We start from the raw sequence: 19,545 nt of genomic DNA on the forward strand, positions 1-19,545 counted from the left end.
CATATTTTTTATATATTTATATATTTTTTGTATGTAATATACAAAAAATATATAAATTTGCTAATCGATGTAAATAGTTTCGGCTGCGGGTTAAAAATAGTTTTTATCCTTTTAAAAGAAGAATTAGCCCAATAACCACTCACCTAATTTTTTAAACTAAAAATAGCAGGCAAATATATAATATATGTATAATTCATGAATAATATATATATAACTGTATATAATCAATATATAATCTATATATATTGACTAAAAAAAGTAAGCATACTGTGAATATGATAGTTATGCCAGGATTATAATATTATACCGCGAATGTTTTTTATGCAGTGATTAATAATAATAAATTATTATACATAAATTACTTATTTTAAAAGATCTTTAAATAGTTTAATTTCAGTATTATTAATACACATATTTTTATTTAATATTATATCATGCATAAAATATTATATAAGTTCATGCATTACTTAATATGAATATGATTTTATTGCCAGATTTTGTGATTAATTGCTTTAATATCACAGCCAAACAACTCCGAAAAGTTAATTGAATTATATATTAAAAAGGAAAAGAAAAGTTTGCATAAAAAGAAACTCTTTCCATCGAAATCCTACAATTTTGCAGAATGATTTTTTTTTTCGCCATTGAAATTGCTTTTAAATTTTTTTCCAACAAATCTTGTCTAATTTTTTTTTTTCAACGAACAACCTAAGAGATCTTGTCTAATAGATGCATAAAAATGACTGAAAGATTAACTTTTCTTTACACTATTTTTTTCATTTTTCCCCAAAATTACAGAGAAAAAATAAGTGTTCATTTTCTGTCTTTTCTTCATTTCTCTTGGCTTACAAGCAAAGGGACAATGGTTTATACCAATATTATAACTTATAATTTACTTTTCATAAGTAGGAATCTTGTCAGATGTCACAGTATATTCCTTTTAATTCTTTCTACTTTTAAATTCGGATCTGAAATATAGAGATATTCACATTGCATTGGGAAAAGAGTATTAAAATAGTAAAACTCGTCCTAACTTGGAATATGATGCTCCAACTTGTGACTCTTGTTGTTTGGTCGGGGTATAAAAATAGTACTCAATAAAATGTATCAATAATATTGAAATTAATTATGCTTAAATTATTTTTATCAATAGTTTGGTTTTGTGTATTAAAAATAGTATGCATATACAAAAATATTCTTAAAAACGGTTGAAAGGATTAGGAAAAAGATTTAAAAAGGCGGTTCTATCTTTATATATGTTTATCCATATATTAAAGGTTATGATATTGCTAATGTCATGGTTTACTATGTATGAGTATTTACCCTTAAAATTAGATAACAATTAAACTTATAATGTATGTAAACATGTGATTTTTGACATTCCCCAAGATTTTTCATATTTTAGCATGTAAATGTTTAGTTTAGGTCTAATATCGCTATTTTAATTAGTTTTGACCATTTTACCTTATTTTCTCACAAAAAATGAAAATTACAAGAAAAATAGTTTCATTAACGTTTTGTAGTCATTTTTAATCTTGAAAAATACCAAAAATAGGTTTGTTTTAACGGTTAGTCTTATTTTAATAATTATTTTATTTAAGTAGGGTTGGTTAGTAAATGAGGTCGTATTTCAGTGTCGTTCACGGAGAAGGAATAAAATTTGGTCTCAGCGACCCATTTTCAGGCCCAATTTTTGGATTTAGCCCATAACAACCCAAACTCAATCCCCCTAAAACCCTAGGAAGACACTTAAAAGGGACCTTAGACAATTTTGGATTGGGAGCCGTTTCTGAAAATAAAACAAAAACCTAAAGATCTAGAGCCTGTTTGGCTTAGCTGATTTAGAGTAGCTGATAATCATTAGCTGCTGAAAAATACTTTTAAGTGCTGAAACTGATTTACAAAATAAGCAGTTACGTGTTTGGATAAAAGTGCTGAAATTAATAATAACAGCTGAAGAACTGGGTATACGAAGAGTTTTGTTTAAAAAGAATTATTTTAGGGATAGAATAGTAAATATTTTGGTCAAACCTAAAGTGCTTATAAGCTGAAATTTGATAAGTTGAGGGAGACCAACTTATGACTTTTTGCTTATTTTTGGCCTTATAAGCACTTTTAATTTTACCAAACGCGTAAATAAGCCAAAAAGTGCTTATAAGCCAACTTATAAGCTTAGCCAAACACCCTCCTAAAACTTTGGACACAAAAAATTATCTGTCGTTTTGAAAAAAGGAGAATCCCGATCAGATTTTCATTCCTTTCCCGGAGAGTCCAAAAACCTTGGGTTTAATCTTCTTCTTCATGAATACAAGAAAACCCAAGACCCCTGAACCTAAGGCAGCCGCCCACCACACCAACGAACCTAATCTCCACAACCCCATCACCACCAGCGACAAACAGAAAAAGCAGAAAAGTTTCGGATTTTTGCTTTCTCAAAATAGAGTTTATGTGAAGTGTTCGAGTTCGAAGCTGGATTTGCCGTCCGAGGTTCGAGTGTTACGGCCTGCTGTTCTAGTCCATATTTGGAATACGTTCGAGGTCCGATTTTATTCTTGGCCAGTTCATTTCTGAAAGTTTGCTGCTCTTTGAACTCGCATGGAGGTCTCTCGTCAGTTGAAATTTTGATCATTGTTTTGGGCTCCACCTGAGGTCGACTCCTTACTCTGTTCTCTACTTAATCTAGCTCACGTGCATGATTTATGCCTGTTCGCGCTTCGTGCATTAATTATTATGCTATGACTGATTTTTATTTATTTTTAAATCTGTTTGAACTGAATTTTCAAATATAAACATTGTTGAATTCCTGTTTTTGTGTATATGTGTTGATGCGTGAGAAAGATAATCTTAATGAACCAGTAAATGATTTCAAACGGAATGATAAAGGAATGGACATTAACTGAGTCGTAGGAGTGGTATTGGATGGGATAAGAATCTAGTTAATTGGGGTTTAAATGGGCTTGAGCTTTGGTCACAGTTTACACGTGTGAACTGGATTTAATATAAATTTCACTTAATATCATTTTATTTTTAATCACTAGGAGTATGCTTAGGCCGTTAGGATTTTTGTTGGTTTCGCGGCGAGAGGTCGTTCCTTAAGTTGAATATATCCGGGGAATGTCCCGAAAAATTTGTATATATTTTTATCCGGGGTATGCCCCGAAGTATTTGTGTTTGAAGGCCAGCGATGGAACACTTTGAGGAAGCATAGAATAGTATTTTTATTTTTATTTTATTAGGTGGGGATGACCTCGAGCCTCTTTTGATCGCTTGTTTCTTTTTGTGTTTTTTTTACCTCAATCTGAATATTCTTTAAAGCCAACTTGATCATGTACGCAACCATACTAGTTACGGGACTCGGGGAATGCCTAACACCTTCTCCCCGTCAAATGAACCCCCTTACCCTAATCTCTGGTGCGGACTTGGTTTTAGAGTCTAAAATGTTTTAAAAGGAAAAATTATTTGTTAAAGAAAAACGGTGACCTGGCACACCGAAACGAATGTCAGGTGGCGACTCTGAGTTAATTCTTTTGAAACACAATGCTTTTTCACTTTTTAATTAGAAATCCTTTTTTGAGCTTTACAAATCTTTTATTTATTTAAGAGTGTTTAGTGAAGTTGGTAAAAAATGGGTGTGACAATGTGGTTTTAAGGACACATGATTTCACCTAATACCAATTGATGCATGTAAAGATTAGTAGTAGAAATTAACAATGAGATAAAGAAAACTAGTGTTGAAACGTAATTCAGCCCTCGAGCTTGAGTGCCCTCGAACTGATCGGTACTTGAATAGTTGAGAAATAAGCAAACTAATGAACAAGAATATAAGCTAGACATAAAGTATTTTATTGCTTATATGCGCGAATGTCAGGTCATTGCAAAATGATTAGAACCCTCTTTATGTAGTAGAGGAATCCTATCTATTGTACAATTCTAATTACGGAAGTAAATCTCATGATTAGCCTAAACAATCGCCTTTGATTTGATCTGTTCCGAGATTACCGCCATGATCTTCGACCAGTCATGAATATCTCGCATTTCCTTTACTATGCAGTCATCGATCTTGTTCGTTGTCTGTCCCACTTGGCCTCGATCACTACTGGCCTCGATCTCAATAGGCATCTCGAATCCCGAACTCGGTACCCAATCTTCGTGCCTTGGTGCCCAATTTTCGATTCTTCAACCCGGTTCCGGTAAATCAGTATTAAATGAAAAATATTATCAAACAAAGAATTAATAATACTAAAGCTTATATATGAATTATGTTCCTAATGCTTCCCCCAAACGATCCCTTACTGCTATACCCTATCAAACTGATTATCAAAATTTAAATTTTTTGTTGTTAGCCGCATTGAATCCAAAATTTCGAAATTAATAACTTGGAATCATGGAACTCGATTAAATTTTCTAATGAGACTTCCGGGAGAATTAGTTGCTGAATTGCTATGATAAAAATGTGAGTAGGAAGATTTCTCTATTACCTAAGATTACGTCTGCCCGTTATAAATATTAACGATTCATTCTCTACGTTACGCTTGGTGGATTTGGAGGTGTTCTCTCTCAATTGCCTTTTTTTGTATTGGTATAGTAGACATTAAAATTTTAACTCGCTCCCCGACAAGGATTGTGGTGGAAGGTAAATATATTTTTATCCTTAATCAGAGATCTTGAGTTCAAGCTTTGAATACAGGGACGGAGCTAGAAGTTCAAATACGGGTTCTGCCAAACCCAATCTCAAAAGGTATATTTAGTATTAAAAAATTCATTCAATATGTATAAATATTGAATTTAGAACTTGAAGTCATCGTTCTAAAATTCAGAACCCATAAAGTTAAAATCCTAGCTCCGCCTCTATTTGGGTAAGAGTCAGGTTTCAATGAGAATACCGGACATAAGTAGATGGAAAATCAAAAGATTTTTTTAACTGGGTCAATAACCTAATAATTTGTTTATTGAAGTATACTCCCTCCGGTCCAAAATAAGTGATTTTTTGGTTGTTTTCACACATATTAAGAAATTCACCTTTTAACATTAATTAGCAATGAAATTGACTATATTAACCTTTACTATCTCTTCATATAAATACTCCTAACACATACTCCATCATTAATTACTCCAAAGGTAATGTAGGAAAAAAAATAATTAATTCATTCTTGAAATCTTGAAAATCACTTATTTTGGACCACAAGAAAAAAAGGTAGAAAATCACTTATTTTGAACCGGAGGGAGTACCAAATTTACAAAGCTAACAAGGCTACAACCTATGGTCTAGTTTAGGAATCAAACGATTCTAAGCTTCTCTCAAACACTTTGAAAACAAACACATAAACATGTAGTGTTATTTGCAAATTAACTTAAAAGGATAATTTCAGCTTGTAACAAGCATTCACTGTAGTGTCAAATATTATACAGACTTTATAGAGTAAAGAAAAATTATGTAACTTAAAATACACGAGTTTATCCTTATACGTAAATTTTATGATTTCTTATAGGGAAAAAGGGTCATGTTTTGTCTCTATATTATGCAAACTTGAGCAACTTTGTCATCCGTCAAATTTTAACATAATACTAAGTGGTTGTTTGGAAACAACCTCGTTTTTTTCACTGGCACTTAATGAATCTCCAGCTTAAGAGCAATTTTAAAATACAATAAAAATTGAGGGGTATAAATACACCTTTTTTGCTTGAAAAACTTAAATTTCAGTAATTGTAAGGATAAATACGAAACAATTGAACAAGAGTATCAATGGACCAAAAGTAAAATGGATGACAAAATGAAGCAATATTCAATAATACAAAGGGTAAATTTGAGCCATTTTCCTTTCTTCTACTTGGTTTTAACATAGCTAGTTTAAATATATATTGCAATTTGGACAAAGCAACTGTCCTTAGTTCAATGGTAGAGCACTTGACCTCCTCATGTCACTGGTTCAAACTGAATTGAGCTCTTTCATTAATAAGTTGACTCCATGGCCCAATGGATAAGGCGCTGGTCTACGAAACCAGAGATTCTGGGTTCGATCCCCAGTGGAGTCGATTTTTTCTTCTTTTTTATTTTGCCAAAAACTGTTCTTTTTTGTAGCTCTTTTATCCAGATTATTCTTTTATTAATTAATTCCTCATTCACGTATATTAGCAGTGAATTTCAAAAATAATAAATGTAATTGGAAGTTGTAGCTATAAAATTCGCTTATTTTAAAAATGGACCTATTTTCTGCATACCAAATAAACAGTAAGATAATTAATTAAGATTAAGGGGATATAATCTCTCTTATGTTTAAATTTGGCGGAGCATCTTCGCCGAAAAATTACCTAGCTAAGTAAAAAAATATATATATGAATATGAATATACACTACATATCGACACCCCTTGACTTGTTCTTAGCTTTACTTCTTATATTTTGATTCCCTGGAAGTATTAGTATTACGCCCGCTTTCTCTTATTCTTAGATTTCTAACAGTACATGTTGTTTGCTTTAGTTATCCTAGTTTTTTGGCTCTAGTTACTGTCTATTTTTTTTCCTGCTATTTTTATTGCTTCTTTTCCATGACTTCGTCACTATTATATTTCTTTTCAGCCAAAGGTCTATCGGAAACAGCCTCTACCTTCAGAAGGTAGGGTAAGGTCTGTGTACACACTACCCTTCCCAAATCCCACTCGGAGAATTTCACTGGGTATATTTGTTAGTAATCTGTATTTGTAAAACAATTCTGGAGAAAATAAAATAACATAAGCAGAAATGTAAACAGAATAAAAAAAACACCAATTCGAGCCCACTGAATTCACAGTGTTTCCTTAAGGAATTTAATCCCCTCCTAGTACCCAAGGTTATGGATTATTTCCTCCGATAGAACGAATTACACACTGGTGTAGTGGTACTCCAAACTCCAGTGTTTCAGAACACAAAGTTCGATAGCAAATCACACTTACTGTTGCTTTCTTTGAAGTTAAAATATGCAGAAGAAAGGAGAAGAACTCAGAAATTCGTATGGAAAATCCGAGAGATTTATTTTAATATTAATATTTTGTTATTAAACTAAATATTTAATAACGTTTCTGTTAATATTTACTATTAACAAATAAATTTGGTCCAAAAATTAATCAATCCATTGATCATTTGATGAAATCCGAATCTGAGCCGAGCGACAACGACGACGACACAAGGCTTGCCTTCTTCTCAACTCTTTATGAGCTAAAAGAAGAGCAATTGCTTATATACCCATCAAAAACTTTTTCCTTTTCTCATATGGGACAATCAAGAAGGGAAACTCAAATATTACTCAAATACTTCATTTTTCCCTCTATTTCTCATTCACCATATTTTTAAGTATTACTAGCTTAAAAACCCAACAATATTATTATTGTTGTCGTTGTTGTCCCTTAATGAAAATTCTTTCTCCACCATAGGTGGGACGACCATGAGTTGGAGAAATAGCGTGAGAATGTATTATCTGATATTTTGCCGTTTACACTGTTTGTATTTGTATTTCCTCTGTTACGTAAACTTTCATTTTATGTGATATTATTATTTGTGTTTTTTTTCCTCTGTTACATAAACTTTTATTTTATGTGATACTATTATTGTTTTGGAATTCGAATAACTTTTTTTCCCTAATAGGAACCACGTGTCCTAGAACCATACGATGAATATAGTAAAGGACCACCTATATAAGTCCAGCCAACAAACACTTTTCCTCCCCCAAACAGCTTTCTTGACCTCGGGCAATATAATGGTCCCAAAATTCTGAAATCTCTAGAGACGACTACTTTAAAATGAGTCTCCAGTTTACAACACACCACAGACATTTATCTATAGGGACCATGCTTTAGCAGTTAGTACAGTTGGATAAATATTGATTCAGTGGCAAAGTCAGAAAATTTAATAAAGGTGTTTAATTTTTAAACACCCTTTGCCAGTGGGTTATGCAAGGATGTTCAAAGTCTATTTTTTAATTAATAACACATATATTTTACCTTATACGTAGTATAATTCTTCGACGAAGGATGCTCATTTGACTAGTACCCTTGGGCCAACATAGCTTTGCCCCTGGTACGACTTATAGGTCACGAATTCGAACTGCGGAAGCAGTTATTAGTGTTTGTATTAGGATAAGTTGTCTACATGATATCTCTTTTGGTGCGACCGTCCCTCGAACCCTGCGTGAATATGAGATCTTTCGTGCACTGAACTATCGGTAATGTGGGCTTTTAGATAAGGTTAAAAAGAAAGGATATCAGAGGCTCAAAACAATTCACATGGATTCAAAATTACAACTTTTAGAATCAGTGTAAAAGACTTTTTATTAATAATATAATTTTACCAATTCTCATATGTTATTATCCATTGTAATAGTTCATAGTAAAATCGTGAAAGAAATTTTTATAAGTAGAGATTGATTTTCTTTTATAAACATGAGCATTAACTACTTTCTTCCCAATCTGATTGTCCTATGTGTTCTTTGCTTGTCGCCTAAATTTTTACCTTTTAAAAACCTTAGGTTGTCTAGAACTATGTAGATTTAGAGGTCCTAAATTCCTCCAGGATCATAAGGAAGGGACGGGTAGCAGCACGCTTAGAGGTCGTTAATTAAACTCGCTTTTATAACGACTAAGGGGAGGGTAATGGATAGTAAAAGGATATGATGACATGTGCGCTAATGCAACATGTAGTCCCTCTAATTGAGGAGTGAATATGAGATCTTTCGTGCACCGAACTGTCGTTTTAAAATTAAGCTGAACTATGTTAAGGGTTAGAAGGTCCAAAGTAATATCATTTGTTCATACAGTCTGTTTATATTATTTGATAAATAAATGTTCAATCGTGTAATCATAATCACCTCATCTACAAACCTATACGATATGAACCAATATACATTTATTTACTTTATATTATATTTACAATATACGTCGACATATGAAACTGTTTTTCTTTCCTTCTTTTTTACGGCACAAATATACGAGCATTCATTTTTATGATGGGTGACAATAAAAGTTAAACTGAAGGCCATTGCCAACATACCACCTGGAATGCGTAATTAGCTGAGTTAAAATCTTGAATTGTTAAATAAGGGAAACTTTTATAGGGAAGTGCACAGTTAACCACTATTAAAAATGTCTTTATTCTTTAGCCACTATTTAATATGTATTTACTCTTTAACTAGTGTTTAATAAATTTTTATCCGTCCGAACGAAAATACCAACATAGGTGATGCGTAAATATTAAGGACATGGTGTCCTTAACTTCATGAATGTTGTGTAAATATTAAGGACAAAGTGTCATGTCATGTCCTTAAATTCATATGTGCAGTATAAATGTTGAGGACATGACGTCCTTAACTTCATGTGTGCGCAGTATAAATGTTAAGCATAATGTCCTTAACTTAAATTTGCACCTTTTGTTGACTTCATATATGCAGTGTAAATGTTAAGGATATAGTATCCTTAACTTCATATGTGCGGTGTAAATGTTAAGGACATGACGTCCTTAACTTCATGTGTGCAGTGTAAATGTTAAGAACGCCATGTCCATTTACACAGCACCCATGAAGAAAGGGTAAAACCATCTTTTCGTATTAATTTTAATAGAATAGTGGTTATTTTTGCTCAATATTAAAAATACTGAATAAAAATTAAATATCATGTTAAAAAGTAGCTATCCCACGTTATTTCTACAACTTTTATTATCTACTTATCTTTTCAAAACTTTGGGCCCAACTCTCGAAAAGTCAGCTGATGAGGTAGTGTTTGCCCATAACCTCAACAAATGTAGACTCTATGATCATGTAGTAAACAACAACAACAAATCCAATGTAATCTCATAACATGTAGTAAACAACAACAACAAATTCAATGTAATCTCGTAAGTGAAGTCTGGAGAGGGTAGCATGCACGTAGACCTTACACCTACCCTATAAAGGTAAAAAGGTTATTTTCAAAATAAAAAATGTATATTTTTAGCTGCTCTTACAAATAATAGCCGACAAAATAAATTATATATATATAAAATACACACTTTTTGACTAGAGAATATAATTAATTTCGAGCATAATTAGTTTCAACAGACTGGTCAGTTTTGTATTTTGGCCAACCAAGATTATAAAGGGCCAATATTAGACATCAAAATTATTTATTGTTTGAATTACATTTCTTAAAAGACACGTTTTAGAGCCCGTTTGGACATAAGAAATTTTTTTCTTTTTTTAGAATTTATTTTTCTTTTTTTTCGAAGTCGCATTTGTTCATAAAATTTTAAATTTTCACTTGAAAATGCATTTTGAAATTTTTCGAAAATTTGAAAAACTTCAAAAAGATATTTTTCAAAATTTTCACTCAGATCACACAAAACTTCAAAAACAACCCAAAATTATATTCATGTTTCACACTTCTAATTTTCAAAAACCATTTCACTTTTTTTGAAATTTTATTTTTTTCACTTTTTTGGAATTTTATAATTCTTATGTCCAAACGCCCACTTAACATGTATTGTATAATCCCACTATCATTATTTAAAAGAACAAAAACAAATCTGAATTCAACCACATGTTCCTAATCCATGTAATGAACACATTAAAGGGCCACCTATAATTGCAGCCAACAAACACTTCTTCTTTACCCCAACAGCAGAATGATTCAATCATTCAGTATGGTCCCCAGAACTTAAAGCCTCTAAACACTACTCATTTAAAATGAGTCTTGAGATTATAACAAATCAGTCTCTTGCTGAAATGCAGGGTAAAACTGCGTACAATACTCTCTTGTGGTCCGGCCGTTCTCCGGACCCCGCGCATAGCGGGAGCTTAGTGCGCCCGGACTGCCTTTTTAGACATTTTCAATATACAGAAACCATGTAGCACACTTGGATACGATGTATATAAACCAAACTATAGTAAGGATCAACAGGGTCCAGATTAGAGAAGACCATGATATCATTCAAGATTCATTCCTCTGAATTTCCTAAAAAGAATCCGTAAATGTACATAAAAAACTTTTTCTTTAGACCATTATCCCTCCAACATGTGCACGACTCGATACATATATCTCACTCTTAAAAAGAGGAATAGAAAAAGCAAAAATGGAAATGAAAAAGTTCTTACTGGTTCGCATGTAGTATTCTGCGATATCCTCTTCCTCTGAAACCCCGTGGTATCAGTCACAGGAGGGGAGAAGCATTGGGGTTTACAACTATATGCTTGAGAGGGTGAGCAACATCGGTACCTCCAGCGTGCTTGACAAACTCGGCTGGTGAGTGAAAACTACCGTGACATACGCACATAATTCTTACCTCCTCCCCTTTCCCGTACTTGTATAATATTCCGTCTACTCTTCTACCATTAGGACCATCTCCTTTTGTGAAAACGCACGGCATATCTCCCAACATGTTTGCTCCCGTTTCCTTTGCCTGACTTTTTGCTGCACCGAGTCTCTTAGATGGACTACTGTCCATGTCACCTCCCGACAGCCTGTTTACAATTTCTCTCATTTTTGACCCAGATGAACCAACGTCTTGACTCCCTCCTCCTTGTAATGAGTGGATACTGGCAGGGCTTAGCTCGCCAGACCCTGTAGCCGGAATTCATCAGGGTTCTAGAAAGATGGTCAAGATGATAGACGGACAGAAAGATAGAAAAGCAGATATCATATATAAACTGCATCTTTTCGCTCTTTCCTTTACGCTGTAAGCTCCAAAAACAATTTAATGTCATACAAATGAACATACCATAAATTGCAGTAAAATGCAAAACTATTAGACACTACTGAATGATTATAGAACAATCAATACAGACCAGTACCAGATCAAACGATCTAATATTCTCTGGTGACAATAATGAACTCCACTTGCGTAGTGAATAGTCAATAGCATATTCAACATTCTTTGACTAAATAGCCATTTATTGTACAAGCATCTAAGGTCAGCAAACTTAGGATAACAGGAATTAAGCAGCTGAAATAAATTCCAATATTTTAATTCGATCGACTTGCTGATTTCATGACAATAGATAACTATTAAAAAGATTGAATTTCCTCAGCAATATCGTGGAACTTCATTTAGGAATAGGACAAGTGAAAAAGAATTTAAATCTGGTCATAGGACATAAGATACTGATCTATTAATTCCCCAACAGATATTCCTATCTAGCAACAAAGGTCCTCATGCATCAACTAGCAAGGCAAATTTACATCTATGTGATATTTGTAAAATTGCGCGATTCCAAGGAGCTGACCTGGACCCTAATCTGTTCTATCGCATGGACCACAACCGAAAAGGTAAATAAGAGAGCCGGAGACAATCTTGATTGCCCAATAGGTAATTAACGAAGAAGACTAATTGAAAAGACTGTTGCTTATCTAAAAGTAGCACACGTAGGGCAAACATCTGAAACCATGAGGTGTAAAATCCATCAGACTTTAATACACATGACTAACTCCCTTGGGTGAGAAGGAAACTGAACCATCTAGAGAGATCTGTTAGTTTAATCGAGACTAGAGTACTTTCAAGTAGGTAGAGCTAAGTTGTCAAGATTTTCGAGAGCAGACTGGAAATTGGCATTATACAAACATAGTGGCATGTATCACACAAGGCCTCTTTTATTTTATCAGACAATAAAAGAATGAATGCTTTCTATTTTACGGTGCAAAGTACCCCACGAATAAATGATCTAGTTTGGTTTCCCAAGTCTACAAATAATAACGGTCCATCTTTCTCCTTGCTGTTTAATTGGAAGTAGTGAGCTCTGGTTAATCATTTTCGTGGAAAAGATATGAATCTCGAGTTTCTGCGGAAAGGGTATCAGACTTGGTCTATATAATACTACAAAAAAGAAAATCAAATAGTCAAATCAGCAGTAGCAGACGCTCCCTAGGGTTCTAACCTACTGGAGTTCACATCAAAGCAAGCAATTGAAGATTAAGAAGGTATTTTACATCACAGAACTTTTTGCTCAAAGAACTGCACCTGCAATTTTTATCATATGCATTTTCCTGTATCTTCTCATCTCCTGCATTTCTTCCGGCAAATTTTGTGACTTCAGCGCATATGGCAACAAAGAAAGTTCCCAAAGGCACCTAGATAACCTTATTAAACATACGGCATAAGTACAACACTTGACAGTGACAATCAGACAGTATCTCCAAACAGTCAATATAGCATAACATTCTCGAGGTGTCGAAAGTAGAAGGAAGCGCGATACCACAATTTTAAACCACGAATATGGTGACAAGGGAGGGTTTTCTTAGTGATAGAACACCTTCACCTCGAACCATTAGGTTAGAGGTATGAGTCACCAAGAGGGAACGGGAACTACTGTTGATCCCTTGAGGGGCGAACAGGGATGGTCGGATGGGGTTTTCTACTTCTTCTTTTTTTTTTGTGTGTATGTGTGTGTGTGGGGGGGGGGGTGATGTCCGAGTTAGCTTGGGCGCACTTCGACTATTCCTACCTCCACCAGCAGAAATACCGATAAATTCTCTGTTGGGAATCCTAGTTTTCACCTACTTCATTGACTGCTAGGCCGCACGCTAAGGTGTGGTCCAGTGGGCTTTGAAAAGAATCAAGAATGTGGTAAATGGCAATAAGACAGAAGACATGAACAAGTACCAAAGAAACTAGCAAACACTGAAAGCGAGGGGACCTCATCAGCAAGTATTGACTAAATATATTGAGATTTATTGAACAGAACATAAAAGCAAATGCCACATTTCTGGCAATGGATAACTCCGCAGTAATCATTTATGACCAATGTTACATAGCATGTTTTAAACCATCCTCATTGCAACATGTGATAACCACTCCATACCCAAAAGATAAGAGTACCAACACAACAATCAAAAATTCAAACCCAAAGTAAAATCATTCAGTACTACAAATCTCCAATTCAACTGGCTATCAAGTCTCAAGGATTTAATCAATAAAGAAGTTACATAACAATGAGTAAAAAAAAAGGGCAGCCCGATGAACGAACAAGGTCCGGGAAGGGCCGCACCCCAATGGTTGTGACATAGGCAAGCTACCCTGTGGCCAATTCCAAGGCTCGAACCCGTGACCTATAGGCCACACGGAGACAACTTTATCATCGCTCCAAGGTTCCCCTTCACATAAACAATGAATGCTAACATAAAATAAAGGGAAATGGTGTACCTTGTGGAGGTTTACTTTCCAATTCAGACATACTTGAAGAACTACCACAGCCACCTTGGGATTCCACAGAACCTTGTGATCCCAATTGCCCTTGTCCTTGCTTTTTACTACCAGAATAACTTCCTTTACCTTTTCCCATTGCCAAATCCATTCCACCTCCTCCCAAACTACCTTGTCTAGCCACTGCAGCTAACGTTGGAGATACCGATAAACCAAACTTTTTCGCGGTCGCCAAGTACTGTTCTTTCTCCAATTTACCTTTCAAATTCACCTCAATTTCCCTCTTTTCATCTTCCACACATCCTCCACCACTTTCTTTATCACCACCCCTTAAATTCCTCTGCTTCTCTGATCTTCTCCTCTTAGCTTCCATTCTTCGCAAAGTCTGCAACTCTTTCCTTTTCCTCCATTCTTCCTCAGTCTCCACAGGTAAAGAAGATGTTCTCACTAAACTAGCTGGATAAGAAACTGGGGGTGATGGTGTTAAAGCATCATCATCTCTAACTATTGGCAAACAAGCAGCTACAGAACTAGACCTTATCAACTTATTATTACAAGATTTGTCCACACCAAATCTACCTCCTAATGACAATCCAAGATTCAACTCTAATTCTCCCTCATCATTTTCCTCATCCTCATCCTTTGCTCTTGAACTACTACTCCCCATAAATCTTTGCAATAAGTCCCTTGAAAATCTACTACTTTCCATAGAAAAATTCTCCATTTCCCGTACTCTACTACTTTTCTTTTTCTCATCTGTATTATCTCCCATGGCAAACCATAAATTACCCACAAAATATATTATCAACAACACCACACTAAACCTCTTAAACTTAACTATTTCCACATGTACATGCATGTTTAACACTTCCATGATCTAATTTAACCAACCCCAGGTGGAAAAATCTAATCTTTAACTGCATATTAGCTTAAATAAGCTCCAAGATTAAGTCTTTAGAGGCAAATTTTGAACTTTAAAAATCCCAACTGGGAAAAAAAGTAAATATGGCCGGAGTTTTTCCCGGAGAAGGAAAATCCACCAAAGATTATCATACAACAAAAGAAAAAGAGAAAAAATGGATAAAAATGTAATCTTTGTGAGAAAATGTTGTGTTCCGGCAAAAGGGTGGCCGGAAATCAAGAAAACATGAGAAGCAAAGAGCTACGGAAGGGGTAGAGTGTAAGAATACAATGAAATAATAAACCAAACAAGACTCTGAAAGATAGAAACAGGTAGGGGGAGAAAAAGACTCAAAAGGAAAATGAAAGGAAAAAAAAGTGAGGAGGGGGTAGTGGGGTTGGGAGTGTAAAGACAAAAATGCCCTTTGTGTTTTATAGGGGGCTGGGGGGACAACAGAAAGTACTGGGAGAGGACAAGTGGCAGAAGTGAGAGAAAGGAAAGAAAGACACGTGGGACTGAGTGAATAGCTCCCTCTTTGGTGGTGTCTCTAACGATAGAGTTTTCACAGAAAGATGTTTATATGTGGGAAGTTTAGTGTGTGGGTGATTCACACTTGAAACCCTCACTATTTTAGCCAATCATGTTTGTATGTAAAATGTATGTAATCTTGTAATCTAAAAAGTCTTTATATGGTCTGAACCTAATAATAACCTTTAAGGCATCGTTTGGTACGATGTATAAAAAATTAATTTTGGGATAAAAATTTAGTACCACTTTATCCCTTATTTAGTTACTAAACTTGGGATAATTTATATCTGTCAGAGGATAAAATACTAATCTCAGGATAAATCAATTAAATTGACAATTCTTAGATTAATATAACATACCAAACAATCAATAAAACAAAAATATCAGGATAACTAATTTCAACATAACTAATCGCAGCAATAAATGTCTTCAAACCAAATGATCCCTAAGGAGTCGTTTGGTAGGAGGTATTAGACAAACAAATGCAAGCATTGGCTTTGTGCATTACTAATATCTTGTTTGGTTCATTTTTTTCCGGCCTGTGTATAACTAATGCTTGTATTAGTTATACATCATATTTGGTATTATCCTATGTATAAGTAATGCATAGAAAATCACGACATTAATACCAAGACTATTAATGCATGCAAAAGTATGGTTAAAGATAAAATTGTCCTTAAAGTCCCTTAAAGCTAGAGAATATGGAGGGCATTTTTGTAAACATCTATTTTTCTTTAAAATTATGCAATGCATTATAATTTTTAATACACCACACCAAACAGTAAATAAGAAATAATATTTACATAACTAATGCTTGTATTACTAACTCATGCATTACTAATCATTGCATTACTAATACACCTTATTCTGCATTATTCTTATACATCCTACCAAACGACCTGTAAGTGTCATAAACAGTGTATTTATCATTTTCAATGAGTAATAGCCCATTTGACCATGTTTTTTTTTGTGGTCAAAAATACTTTTTTATTAAAAAAAAATCCAAAGTTAAGATTTTTTGTCAAGCTTTTAGAATTTTTAAAAAAAGGCCTTTGAATGGAAGCACGAGCAGTTTTTCAGAAGTAGAAAAAAATAGTTTCTCCCCAAAAATATTTTTGAAAAAAAAAATTAGAACAACAATAATAACAACAACAATAATAATAACAACTATAACAACAACAACAACAACAACAACAATAACAATAACAATAACAACAACAACAATAATAACAAAAAAATCCACTGAATTTCAATAAGTGGGATCTGGAAATGTAATAGGTATGCAGATCTTACACCTATCTTATGAGAGAGATTATTTCGATAGACCCTTGGCTAATAGCACAGGAGCAGTGGCAACAAGTAGTAATAACAGTAAGTTATTAATCAAATTGAAGCGAAAGATATGAGCACTTTAAGTGTTTTCTAAATTGATTAGTCAAACACTTAAAAGTACGTTTTAAAAGTTGAGTGAAACACTAATTGTTGCTCAAAAATAATTTTCAAATTAACTAGCCAAACACAAACTAATAACCTGTTTGGCCAAGCTTCTCAAGAGGCCAAAAGTGTGTTTTTCCCAAAAGTACTTTTTTTTCCTAACTTGAGGTGTTTGGCCAAGCTTTTTGGAGGGAAAAAGTACTTTTGGGAAGAAGCAAAAGCAGTTTTGTTTTTTTTTCTTACCTAAAATATTCTTAACAAAATATAGTATATACCAAAATAACCGTTAAACCTAATACTTAGGATATTAATGTATAATGATTTTTTCTTATTTTTAGGATAGTTTTCTAATATATAGTGACTTTAGGGGTGAATGTTTTTATATTTGTTGAATGAATTTTAATATATTTAACTTATATTAAAAGAATTAAGTACTTTTTAATTTTATTTTCATATTTTACTTAAATAAAATAAAAAATTTAATTATTGCTTGTAATAACAAAATTTTGAGGTTATTTATTTACTTCTAGTATTAACTATTAAGTACATCTATTCATGTCCTTATTCGTAATTTGATATTTAAAAACACTTTCTAAACAACTTGGCCAAACACAAATTATAGTTCAAAAGTACTTTTAGAGTGATTAGCCAAACACAAACGATTTCTCTCCAAAAATACATTTTTAAAAAAATACATTTCAAAATAAACTGATTTCTCTGGCCAAACAAACTATAAATGTGAGACATCACAATTAGGAGGGGGAGTGGGGGCCCTTGCAAGTTGCAGCTAGTAGGGTACACAAGGGCTATAGTAAGGAGTACAACACTAGAACTACTAAAAATGTTAGAGAGAGAGAAAATGTTTTTTAATTTTGTGGGACACGTGTTACCAAATAAACAAATCAGAGAGAACACGACACGTGTCAAGGTAGTTTATGGAGACAGAGAAGCTGACACGTGGATAGTATCCCTCTCATTCTCAGCCTCGTAAAGCAGAGACATTGTCTTTCATGTTTTTTTTAATAATTTTGAATTAAATCTTTAGGATGATTAATAATTAATCACACTTAGCTGTCAAGAAAGGGAAAGGTGGGTAGCTGTGCTTTTGGATTAGTTTATTTAAATTAGCTAATGAGTGTTTTCTTGTAGTAATTAATACTTACATGGGACACGTGGGTGATAAGCTTTTATAGCTTTGAATTCAAGTCTTTCCTTTGGTCAATTTTGGGATATATACTTACATGTAGGTAGAAAAATAATTTTTGATGGTGAAGGAATATAATACCTATTAATAATTAACTCATAAACTCATATTTCTCAATGCATCTTAAACTTCTTTACAACAACAACAACAATCCGGTAAAATCCCACTAATAGAATCTGGGAAGAGTAGTGTGAACGCAAACCTTACCCCTACCCTGAAGAAGTAAAGAGGTTGTTTCTGAAAAATCCTCGACTCAAGAAAACAAAAAGACAAAAGGAAACAAAATATAACTAGCAAATATCACATTTTATATAATTAAATTTCTTCAATTGTTAATTAGTTTTCCAACAAATAAAAACCTTTGATATAATAGTATGATATGCTCAAATATTAGAATACTATTCTAGTATATTTGTAGACTACAAGTAATTTGTTTATAAATATAGGATAACTAGGTAAAAATTCCTAGAAACTAAGTAAGCATTTGAACACTAAAATATGAACTCAAGCTACAAAATAATATTTGATGTTTGACATTATGTTTAGACACGCGTTTCACTTTAAAACAAATATTACAGTTTTGCGGGGGAAAACGAATTTATTGTTTGAACAAAAAGTTAAAAACTCTTTGCCAACTTTGATTATCAATACTAAAGAAAGTAAATCTTAGCCAAGTATAATTAATTTCAAATCCAAACATATGCAATGAAAAATAACAAAAGGTAGGAATATACTAAATTAATTAATGTCATAATTTTGCATCAATCACGAGAAATGAGATTACATCGAAAACCAAAACGAAGTGTAACTATTCATCAGTAAGAGATTCTTTTTTTTCCTTCTTCTTCTCCTACTTCTTCCTACAACTTTTATCATTCTTTCCCTCGACTGTCCCTTTTGTCATTACTCGAACATAGTATGCTTTCGATGATTTGACCCCGAGGTCGATCGAGGTATTCTTTGCTATTTCGCCGTCTGGGCGAGATCCCAACTTGATCGACTACTACGGTTAGATTTTGACCCATACATTTACTTGAATAAACTTGAAACTCATCTTCAAAAACTTTTTCAAAAATTCAGTCCAATTAACCAAACGATGATTTGAAAAATGTTTTGGAGAAAAAAATTATGTCCAAACGACTCCCAAGAGAAGTGGGTCTTACGGGCTTTCGGCTCTGTTTTCTGTAGAACTCTAAATAACATAAGTAGTATACTTATCCTTATCCAAAATTATTACTATATATACTAGTGAAATTGGAAGCGCAGGCATGAGTAACATCATCATTGAATTTTCAAAATGATACTTTTAACTTTTTCTGAAAAAAATTTCATGTAATCTGATATTT

General features: G+C 33.5%; 1 protein-coding gene and 1 non-coding gene across 2 annotated transcripts; one reads left to right on the forward strand and one right to left on the reverse strand.

The window, feature by feature from the left end:
* Positions 1–5,960: 5,960 nt before the first annotated feature.
* Positions 5,961–6,033, forward strand: TRNAR-ACG (transfer RNA arginine (anticodon ACG)). Its single transcript has one exon. It is a non-coding gene; the product is annotated as a tRNA-Arg (tRNA).
* A 4,888-nt stretch (positions 6,034–10,921) lies between these two features.
* On the reverse strand, positions 10,922–15,371 carry LOC104228396 (ninja-family protein AFP3-like). Its single transcript, XM_009780855.2, has 2 exons — positions 14,133–15,371; positions 10,922–11,557 (listed from the first exon to the last, which is right to left on the reverse strand). The coding sequence occupies exons 1-2, from the start codon at positions 15,004–15,006 to the stop codon at positions 11,148–11,150; spliced, it is 1,284 nt and encodes a 427-aa protein (XP_009779157.1). The 5' UTR covers positions 15,007–15,371; the 3' UTR covers positions 10,922–11,147.
* Between the last annotated feature and the right edge of the window lie 4,174 nt (positions 15,372–19,545).

Source organism: Nicotiana sylvestris, chromosome 10 (genome assembly GCF_000393655.2).
Source record: "Nicotiana sylvestris chromosome 10, ASM39365v2, whole genome shotgun sequence".
Classification (NCBI taxonomy): Eukaryota; Viridiplantae; Streptophyta; class Magnoliopsida; order Solanales; family Solanaceae; genus Nicotiana; species Nicotiana sylvestris.

Coding starts and splice junctions, on each gene's coding strand:
- LOC104228396 (XM_009780855.2), bottom strand. CDS start 15,006: ATGGAAGTGTTAAACATGCATGTACATGTGGAAATAGTTAAGTTTAAG. Junction 11,558..14,132: donor GGAAAGTAAACCTCCACAAG/GTACACCATTTC, acceptor TTCCGGCTACAG/GGTCTGGCGAGCTAAGCCCT.